This window comes from Protomyctophum bolini, assembly GCF_963924005.1.
Source record: "Protomyctophum bolini genome assembly, chromosome: 9".
Lineage (NCBI taxonomy): Eukaryota > Metazoa > Chordata > Actinopteri > Myctophiformes > Myctophidae > Protomyctophum > Protomyctophum bolini.
In genome coordinates, this window is record NC_137870.1 from 561,530 (window position 1) to 571,464 (window position 9,935).

The window sequence follows — 9,935 nt, forward strand, 5'->3', positions numbered from 1 at the left end:
GTGAAAATGTGGCGCAAATATTGAATATATATATATATCGTTTCAGAGCGAACGTTTTTTATTATTTTTATTACATAATTATATATATATATATATATATATTGATTTTATTATAACATGGGAGTAAAAATGGGAGTATCGTAATTTCTCCAGCCTGGTTTTCAGTTGTCAGGTTTAAACAGCAGTTCAACAGCAGTGCTGTGTCTCCCTCTGGTGGCTGCTAGTCGTAATTGCCTTCTCAGAAAATAAATTTGACCCATCTTTTGGAGCGCTGCGCTGCAGCCCCGATCCAACCCTTTGATGCTGAGTGCCAAGCAGGGAAGGCTTTGGGTCCCATTTTGACAGTCTTTGGTTCTGACCCGGCCGGGGATCGAACCCCCAACCTCCCAGTTTTACAATTTACAATTTAGGCATTTATCAGACGCTCTTGATCCATTTATTAATCCATTTATCAGACGCTCTTGATCCAGAGCGACTTACATTTAAGCAAAAACAAAAAGCATGTCAATCCATCACATAATATAAAAAGTGGTTATCATGAATCGTGTATAAGATAAGATAAGAACGTAACAGTGGAGTATCTATGTCAACTATGCATACTATACTATATTATTGCGAACGCAGTGAGCACTTACTATGAGACCTAGCAGATCATGTCTGTCTGTCTGTGTGTGTGTGTGTCCCCTTTGTGCCCATATATGGAGCTGAGTGATTTGTTTGTGATTGATGCAACACACTCAATATTTGGACGTATAGCTGCTTTGGGGACTCCTTATATGGTTATGGCTAAGTTAAAAACTTAACTTAAAAAAAGAATAACTTAAAGGACTGTACAATAATATACTATCTAGGGCAGGACACTCTAAGCACAAGGACTGGACAATTTGGGAGGACTTTTACCCTTTGTGTAATTAACCCATTCTGAACGGGAACCCATTTTGGTGTCAGCATCATGTTATGCTTTAGCTATTGAAAAATAGCAGATCTACAAGCTCATAGCGCGCCACCGAGTGGCGCGCTACGAGCTTGTAGGTCTGCTATTTTTGAAAAATCGAAGAACGACTGACATTTTTAGAATCTGATCTCAGGTCAGAATGGGTTAATCAGACCAGTGTGTGTCCAGTGGAAACGCCGTAGGAATCTGATCTCAGGTCAGAATGGGTTAATGGTTCCAGGTCTAATTGGCTTCCATCTCTCACCAGGTGATCATCTACCAGGGCGGTCAGGTGTTCAGCCTGGCCAATCAGCTGTCGGGGAGGGTGGGCTTCGTGTCCACCATGCCCCACCCTAGCTCCGCCTCCATCGTCATCAACAACACACAGCTGAGCGACACGGGAACCTATCAGTGTCTGGTCAACAACCTGCCTGACCGCGGGGGGCGGAGCATAGGGGTCATAGGGCTGACCGTCCTGGGTGAGGCGCGCACGCACACACGCACCGACGCACGCACGCACGCAAGCACGCACACACGCACGAGCACACAATCTCTACAATCTACGAAGGGCCATAATCCTAATTTACGAATGCGAGGGTTATGGAGATTCATAGAATATTATGGAGATTCATAGAATATTATGTAGAATATTATGGTGGTGGCAATAAGAATAACCATGGATATCCCCCCCCCCCCCCCCTCCCCCCCCAGTGCCCCCCTCGGTGCCTGCCTGTGCCATCCAGGGCCCTCTGGACGTGGGCAGCGACATCGTTCTGATGTGTGGCTCGGAGGAGGGCATCCCTACGCCCTCCTACAGCTGGGACAAGATGGAGGCTCTGCCCCGACTGCCCCCCAACGCTGTACAAGGTCAGTACTCTGCCCCGACTGCCCCCCAACGCTGTACAAGGTCAGTACTCTGCCCCGACTGCCCCCCAACGCTGTACAAGGTCAGTACTCTGCCCCGACTGCCCCTCAACGCTGTACAAGGTCAGTACTCTGCCCCAGACTGCCCCCCAACGCTGTACAAGGTCAGTACTCTGCCCCGACTGCCCCCCAACGCTGTACAAGGTCAGTACTCTGCCCCGACTGCCCCTCAACGCTGTACAAGGTCAGTACTCTGCCCCGACTGCCCCTCAACGCTGTACAAGGTCAGTACTCTGCCCCGACTGCCCCCCAACGCTGTACAAGGTCAGTACTCTGCCCCGACTGCCCCTCAACGCTGTACAAGGTCAGTACTCTGCCCCGACTGCCCCCCAACGCTGTACAAGGTCAGTACTCTGCCCCGACTGCCCCTCAACGCTGTACAAGGTCAGTACTCTGCCCCAGACTGCCCCCCAACGCTGTACAAGGTCAGTACTCTGCCCCGACTGCCCCCCAACGCTGTACAAGGTCAGTACTCTTCCCCGACTGCCCCTCAACGCTGTACAAGGTCAATACTACTCCTCTACTCCTAGTACAAGGTCAGTTCTCTGCCCCAGACTGTACAAGGTTACTCTGGGCGACTGTGGCTCAGGAGGTAGAGCAGCTCGTCCAATGATCCATATGGGTCGGCGGTTCGAATCCCGGCTCCTCCTCCTACTGTCTTACATGTGGAAGTGTCCTTGGGCAAGACACTGAACCCCACACTGCTATAACATAATGAAACAACTATTCGCAACCGGTTTGTTGCATTGATATTATGTGTGTGTGTGTGTTTCATGATAAATGTTTTTATGTGATGTATTCCCATGCTTTTGTTCTTGCTTAACCCATTCTGACCGGGCACCCATTTTGGTGTTAGCATCATGTTATGCTTTACCTATTGAAAAATAGCAGATCTACAAGCTCATATCGCGCCACCGAGTGGCGCGATACGAGCTTGTAGGTCTGCTATTTTTGAAAAATTCGAAGAACGACTGACATTTTTAGAATCTGATCTCAGGTCAGAATGGGTTCATCAGACCAGTGTGTGTCCAGTGGAAACCTCGTATGAATCTGATCTCAGGTCAGAATGGGTTAATGTAAGTTGCTCTGGATTAAGAGCGTCTGCTAAAGGCCTAAATTGTAAATTGTGTGTGTGTGTGTGTGTGTGTGTGTGTGTGTGTGTGTGTGTGTGTGTGTGTGTGTGTGTGTGTGTGTGTGTGTGTGTGTGTGTGTGTGTGTGTGTGTGTGTGTGTGTGTGTGTGTATATTCTCCAGACCACCAGCAGGGAGCGCTGTCCCTGCGTAACATTAGCAGCAGTGTGTCAGGTCTCTATCAGTGCACGTCCAGCAACGTGGTGGGAAAGAGCACGTGCACGCTCAACGTGCAGGTGGTAGCACGTAAGTACACACACACAAACACACGCACGCACGCACGCACGCACACGCACGCATGCCCTGATTGGATCTCACCGATCTGTCCGTCACAGCGTTATGATGCTAATGTAGGTAGCGTTATGATGCTAACGTAGGTAGCGTTATGATGCTAACGTAGGTAGCGTTATGTCCTCTCTCTCTGTCCTCTCAGCCCGGCCCCAGACCCTGGGGACAGTGTCTTAAAACCCTTAGACTACCAATCCATTTTTTTTTGTTTGGGTAACAAATTGGCTTATTTTTAATTCATCATTTTAACATTAATAGAAAGATCTGATGGTTTGAACAGATCATTATAATGTCCTCTTTGACGTTGCCACCAGATGGCGGGAATGCACCATTATGCTGATTTTGACAAAAATAGAGGAATCTAGGTGAGTCACTTCCGGTTCAACGAACGTCAACATCCGGTAGTACCCTAGTCACTAGAGTGACTCTCGGGGATGCTAAGCTAATGCTATATTTTTCACAACTAAGTCAAATTAACCTCAAATCAACCCCAAAACATCGCAAAATATCACATTTTTCACAGCGACGCACATAGAGACGGCGCGCGTGCGCGATGGCGCACGATCACGCGGATTTCGCCCGTTTTTTGGTAGATTACATCCAACATTAGCGAATATTAGCGAAAAAATGCTAATTTTTGCTCCGTTGAAGCCTTTCTGTCCTCTCAGCCCGGCCCCAGACCCTGGGTCTCATCGTGGGGACGGTGGCGTCCTCCGTCCTGTCTTAATGTCCTCTCTCTGTCCTCAGCCCGGCCCCAGAACCTGGGTCTCAGCGTGGGGACGGTGGCGTCCTCCGTCCTGTCTTAATGTCCTCTCTCTGTCCTCAGCCCGGCCCCAGACCCTGGGTCTCATCGTGGGGACGGTAGCGTCCTCCGTCCTGTCTTAATGTCCTCTCTCTGTCCTCTCAGCCCGGCCCCAGACCCTGGGTCTCATCGTGGGGACGGTGGCGTCCTCCGTCCTGTCTTAATGTCCTCTCTCTGTCCTCTCAGCCCGGCCCCAGACCCTGGGTCTCATCGTGGGGACGGTGGCGTCCTCCGTCCTGTCGCTGGTCATCCTGTCTCTCCTGGTCACCGTCACCTTGTTCTACTGGAGGAACAGGAACAAGTACGACGAGGAGGAAGTCCCCAATGAGATCAGGTGACCCGTCTGTGTCTGTCTGTCTGTCTGTCTGTCTGTCTGTCTGTCTGTCTGTCTGTCTGTCTGTCTGTCTGTAAATTCACCAAGTCTGTGTGTGTGTGTGTGTGTGTGTGTGTGTGTGTGTGTGTGTGTGTGTGTGTGTGTGTGTGTGTGTGTGTGTGTGTGTGTGTGTGTGTGTGATCAGTGTTGTTTCCGCGGCTAAAACCAAGACAAATAATGTTGGTCGATATTTTTCCACTTTCTCTCTCTCTCTCTCTCTCTCTCTCTCTCTCTCTCTCTCTGTCTCTCTATGTCTCTCTCTCTGTCTCTCTCTCTGTGTCTCTCTCTATGTCTCTCTCTCTGTCTCTCTCTCTGTCTCTCTCTATGCCTCTCTCTCTCTCTCTCTCTCTCTGTCTCTCGATGTCTCTCTCTATGTCTCTCTCTCTATGTCTCTCTCTATGCGTCTCTCTCTCTCTCTATGTCTCTCTCCCAACAGAGAGGACGACCTTCCTCCCAAGCGTTCGTCGTCCTCGGCGAAGTCGTCCGCGTTCCACACGGCGGGCGACGCCTCCTCGTCGGAGAACGACACGCTGACGTCGACCAACACGTACGCCAGCCGCTACTGGCACCGCCCCTCCCCCGAGAGCCACGCCCCCGCCCGCCACAAGACCCCGCCCCCCGTCGGCAGCTACGACGACGCCCACTCCTACACGCGCTACAACGGAGACACCACGCAGCGCACCTTCTCCCACGGGTAGGTGGGACATATCCGCCCCGCAGGGCGATATGGTGGGACATATCCGCCCCGCAGGGTGATATGGTGGGACATATCCGCCCCGCAGGGCGATATGGTGGTACATATCCGCCCCGCAGGGCGATATGGTGGGACATATCCGCCCCGCAGGGCGATATGGTGGGACATATCTGCCCTGCAGGGCGATACGGTGGGACATATCTGCCCCGCAGGGCGATATGGTGGGACATATCTGCCCTGCTGGGCGGATATGTATACCACCATATCCGCCCCGCAGGGCGATATGGTGGGACATATCCGCCCCGCAGGGCGATATGGTGGTACATATCTGCCCTGCAGGGCGATATGGTGGGACATATCCGCCCCGCAGGGCGATATGGTGGGACATATCCGCCCCGCAGGGTGATATGGTGGGACATATCCGCCCTGCAGGGCGATATGGTGGGACATATCTGCCCTGCAGGGCGATACGGTGGGACATATCCGCCCCGCAGGGCGATATGGTGGGACATATCCGCCCTGCAGGGCGATATGGTGGGACATATCTGCCCTGCAGGGCGATACGGTGGGACATACTTGCCCTGCTGGGCGATATGGTGGAACATATCCGCCCCGCAGGGCGATATGGTGGTACATATCTGCCCTGCTGGGCGATATGGTGGGACATATCTGCCCTGCTGGGCGGATATGTATACCACCATATCCGCCCTGCAGGGCAGATATGGTGGGACATATCTGCCCTGCAGGGCGATACGGTGGGACATATCTGCCCTGCTGGGCGATATGGTGGAACATATCTGCCCTGCTGGGCGGATATGTATACCACCATATCCGCCCTGCAGGGCAGATATGGTGGGACATATCTGCCCTGCAGGGCGATACGGTGGGACATATCTGCCCTGCAGGGCGATACGGTGGGACATATCTGCCCTGCTGGGCGATATGGTGGAACATATCCGCCCCGCAGGGCGATATGGTGGTACATATCTGCCCAGCTGGGCGATATGGTGGGACATATCTGCCCTGCTGGGCGGATATGTATACCACCATATCGCCCTGCAGGGCAGATATGGTGGGACATATACATAGGAGCATTATACCTTTAATCCTCTCAACACTAAAACATATCGTCATTACGTCACCATCGAAAACCATTGGTTTTATACATATACATAGTATATGTATAACTAGCTCTCAATGATTACGTAATAAAGATTTGGATTAAAGGACCCAATGCCAGAGTGTAATTGGTTTTCGATGGTGACGTATTGACGATATGTTTTAGTGTTGGGAGGATTAAAGGTAATGCTCCTGTGTATACATGTATGTAATCTGGCACCACTGGCTAGTACTTGCGCGCTCTGCTTGCGCAAGTAATGACAATTATAAAGCTACGACTAAAACTAAGACAATAGTATACAACTACCAGTAAGACGCGCAAACGCGGGAAGCGAACGCAGCTCGTACATATTTGGGTTTTTTTAAGATTTATTTTTAAGTTATTATTTTTTTAAGTTAAGTTTTTAACTTAGCCATAACCATATAAGGAGTCCCCAAAGCAGCTATACGTCCAAATATGGAGTGTGTTGCATCAATCACAAACAAATCACTCAGCTCCATATATGGGCACAAAGGGGGGACACAGGGACACACGCACGGACAGACATGATCTGCTAGGTCTCATAGTAAGTGCTCACTGCGTTCGCAATAAAGCTACGATTAAAACCAAGACAAAATGTCATTATATGAAATAAATGACGGCTATAAAGCTACGACTAAAACTAAGACTAAGAGATTTCCTCAACAAATAAAAACTAGACTAGACTGTTTTTGTGAGCTTGTAGACCGGCTGTTTTCAGCATGCAGCCAATGCTGTCGTGAATTTACAGAAATGTTCAGCAAAACTTAACTTAGATAATAATATTTTCTTGCGGCCGAATATTCGCTGCATCACTAATTATGTTTCCATTAACCCCCCCTCAACCCCCCCCCCCCCCCCCCCGAGATTTGTGGATTTTTATAGTGTGATATTTGTAGATTTTTAATAGTGTGAGATTTGTGGATTTTTATAGTGTGATATTTGTAGATTTTTAATAGTGTGAGATTTGTGGATTTTTATAGTGTGATATTTGTAGATTTTTAATAGTGTGAGATTTGTGGATTTTTATCCCCCCCATAGGCCAGAACCAGCAACTGCATTTTCTTAATCACATGTGAAAAATGTGGTTTACAATAATGTCGGTGAAACGGGTAAAACAATAGGTACTAGGCTGGGACGACACAGATACAAGATTTGTGCAACATTTCATGGCTCACGGCATTGAAGCCCTAAAAGGCGCTGGACGTCAACACAATCCCAACTGGACAGTTTTATGACAAAGACGTTTTAATGAAAAACAGTTGGATTAAGAACCTCAACACGGATTTTCCTGGAGGCTTAATTAAACATGCCTAAAATCAGATCTTGAACACTACAAAACTTAAACTCAGGATTAAACTGGAGAAATCTAAAAGTGCTTGGATCAGACTTCCTTCGGATAACATGGCAAATGCATTTATTCCTTGCATTGTTCCTTGCATGAGGCATAATGAGGCACACAGTGCACTGAAGTTTTTTAATTCCCCCCCCATAGGCACAACGCAGCGCATCGCAGCCCGACAACCACTCTGGTAACGCCTGGCTCCGCCCCCTTGACCCGCCACGCCCACCATCACCACGCCCACCACCAGGTACTGTTCTATCACAGTGGTTCTCAACCAGTGGTCCGGGGACCCACCAGTGGTCCTTGAGGGGGTTCCAGGTGGTCCGGGGTCCCCGCCACCAGGAGGCTCACGGTTTTCACGATATAAAAATAAAATAAAATAAAAATAGCAGACCTACAAATCTCGTAAGCGCGTCAACGAGTGCCGCGCTTACGAGCTTTGTAGATTTTTTTCAACGGCTACAACTTCTAGAACTTTGACGTGACAGAGTATATATATAATTATAATTATATAAGTTATTTATTTAGTTATTATATAAGTATATATATATATAATTATACACTATGACTGTGATTCTGATCCCGCTCCACACGTCCCAAACTCTTCTCCCTTCTGGCTCCAAAACTGTGGAATGCACTTCCCATTGCAGTCAGAACTGCAGCATCACTCCCAATCTTCCGCCGTAGTCTGAAAACCCACCTTTTCAGACTCCATCATGGCCCATAGCACTTACCCCACCCCCTTAGATAGCATTTCTGTAGACTTAGATAGCATTTGATACAGACTTATAGCATGTTATGAAAAGACAGCACTATAATTGCATTGTATGTAGTCATAGCACGTCATAGTACATATGTATAGCATATATGTATAGTTTCATTATATAGATATTCCACTGTTACGTTCTTAGCTTACGCATGTTTCATGATAAATGTTTTTATGTGATGTATTCCCATGCTTTTTGTTGTTCTTGCTTAATGTAAATTGCTCTGGATTAAGAGCGTCTGCTAAATTGTAATTGTAATCCCTGCCACCAGGGGGCTCCACCCGGCGGCGCCGTGACCGCCAACGGCAGCCACACCCTCCCCCCCCCTCCGCCCAAGACCCTGGTGGTGACCACCAACTCCGCCCCCTGCCCCCCCGCCGTGCCCGCACGCGGCGCCAGCGGCAGCAACGGCACGGCGGCCGTGGGCGTGGCCAAGGCGCCGCCCGGCGGTAAGCACCACCATCACCACCACCACCACCACCACCCCCCCAACACCACCTCCACGACCTCCACCTACGCCGTGAGCCAGGCCACGCTGGAGAGGATGGGGGCCGTGCCCGTCATGGTGCCGGCCCAGAGCAGGGCTGGGTCGCTGGTCTGAGGGACCCCCCACCAACGACCCCCAGGAGGGACCCCCCACCAACGACCCCCAGGAGGGACCCCCCACCAACGACCCCCAGGAGGGACCCCCCACCAACGACCCCCAGGAGGGACCCCTCACCAACGACCCCCCAGGAGGGACCCCCCACCAACGACCCCCAGGAGGGACCCCCCACCAACGACCCCCAGGAGGGACCCCCCACCAACGACCCCCAGGGACCCCCACCAACGACCCCCAGGGACCCCCCACCAACGACCCCCAGGAGGGAGAGGGACCCCCACCAACGACGGGGATGGGGGCCCATAGCGCGCGACATTTTTGTTGTTTTTTTTTATCATCTTTTACCTAAAACATCAATCAGGCCACACGGCCCCTGAAGGGCCCCCTGAGAGCCATGGAGGGCCCCTATAGGCCACGGCCCCCCAATGGCTAATCTGGCCCTGAGCCTTGTATAGGATCTACGGAGCGGTTTGTACCGGTTTTAATCAGGACCGGTACTGGTTTTAATCAGGACCGGTACTGGTTTTAATTAGGACCTGTACTGGTTTTAATTGGGACCGGTTTTAATTAGGACCTGTACTGGTTTTAATTGGGACCGGTTTTAATTAGGACCGGTACTGGTTTTAATTGGGACCGGTACTGGTTTTAATTAGGACCGGTACTGGTTTTAATTGGGACCGGTACTGGTTTTAATTAGGACCGGTACTGGTTTTAATTGGGACCGGTACTGGTTTTAATTAGGACCGGTACTGGTTTTAATTAGGACCGGTACTGGTTTTAATCAGGACCGGTACTGGTTTTAATTAGGACCTGTACTGGTTTTAATTGGGACCGGTTTTAATTAGGACCTGTACTGGTTTTAATTGGGACCGGTTTTAATTAGGACCGGTACTGGTTTTAATTGGGACCGGTACTGGTTTTAATTAGGACCGGTACTGG

General features: G+C 50.1%; 1 protein-coding gene across 1 annotated transcript in view; it reads left to right on the forward strand.

Moving 5' to 3' along the window:
* The window catches only part of igsf11 (immunoglobulin superfamily member 11), a 109,772-nt gene extending 100,752 nt beyond the window's left edge, over positions 1 to 9,020 (forward strand). The window contains exons 4-10 of the mRNA XM_080771578.1: positions 1,203 to 1,413; positions 1,646 to 1,801; positions 3,112 to 3,234; positions 4,265 to 4,412; positions 4,888 to 5,145; positions 7,779 to 7,875; positions 8,667 to 9,020. Coding sequence (XP_080627704.1) covers positions 1,203 to 1,413; positions 1,646 to 1,801; positions 3,112 to 3,234; positions 4,265 to 4,412; positions 4,888 to 5,145; positions 7,779 to 7,875; positions 8,667 to 8,996 — 1,323 coding nt within the window. The 3' untranslated portion in view covers positions 8,997 to 9,020. The remainder of the gene's footprint in view (positions 1 to 1,202; positions 1,414 to 1,645; positions 1,802 to 3,111; positions 3,235 to 4,264; positions 4,413 to 4,887; positions 5,146 to 7,778; positions 7,876 to 8,666) is intronic.
* The last annotated feature ends 915 nt before the right edge of the window (positions 9,021 to 9,935 follow it).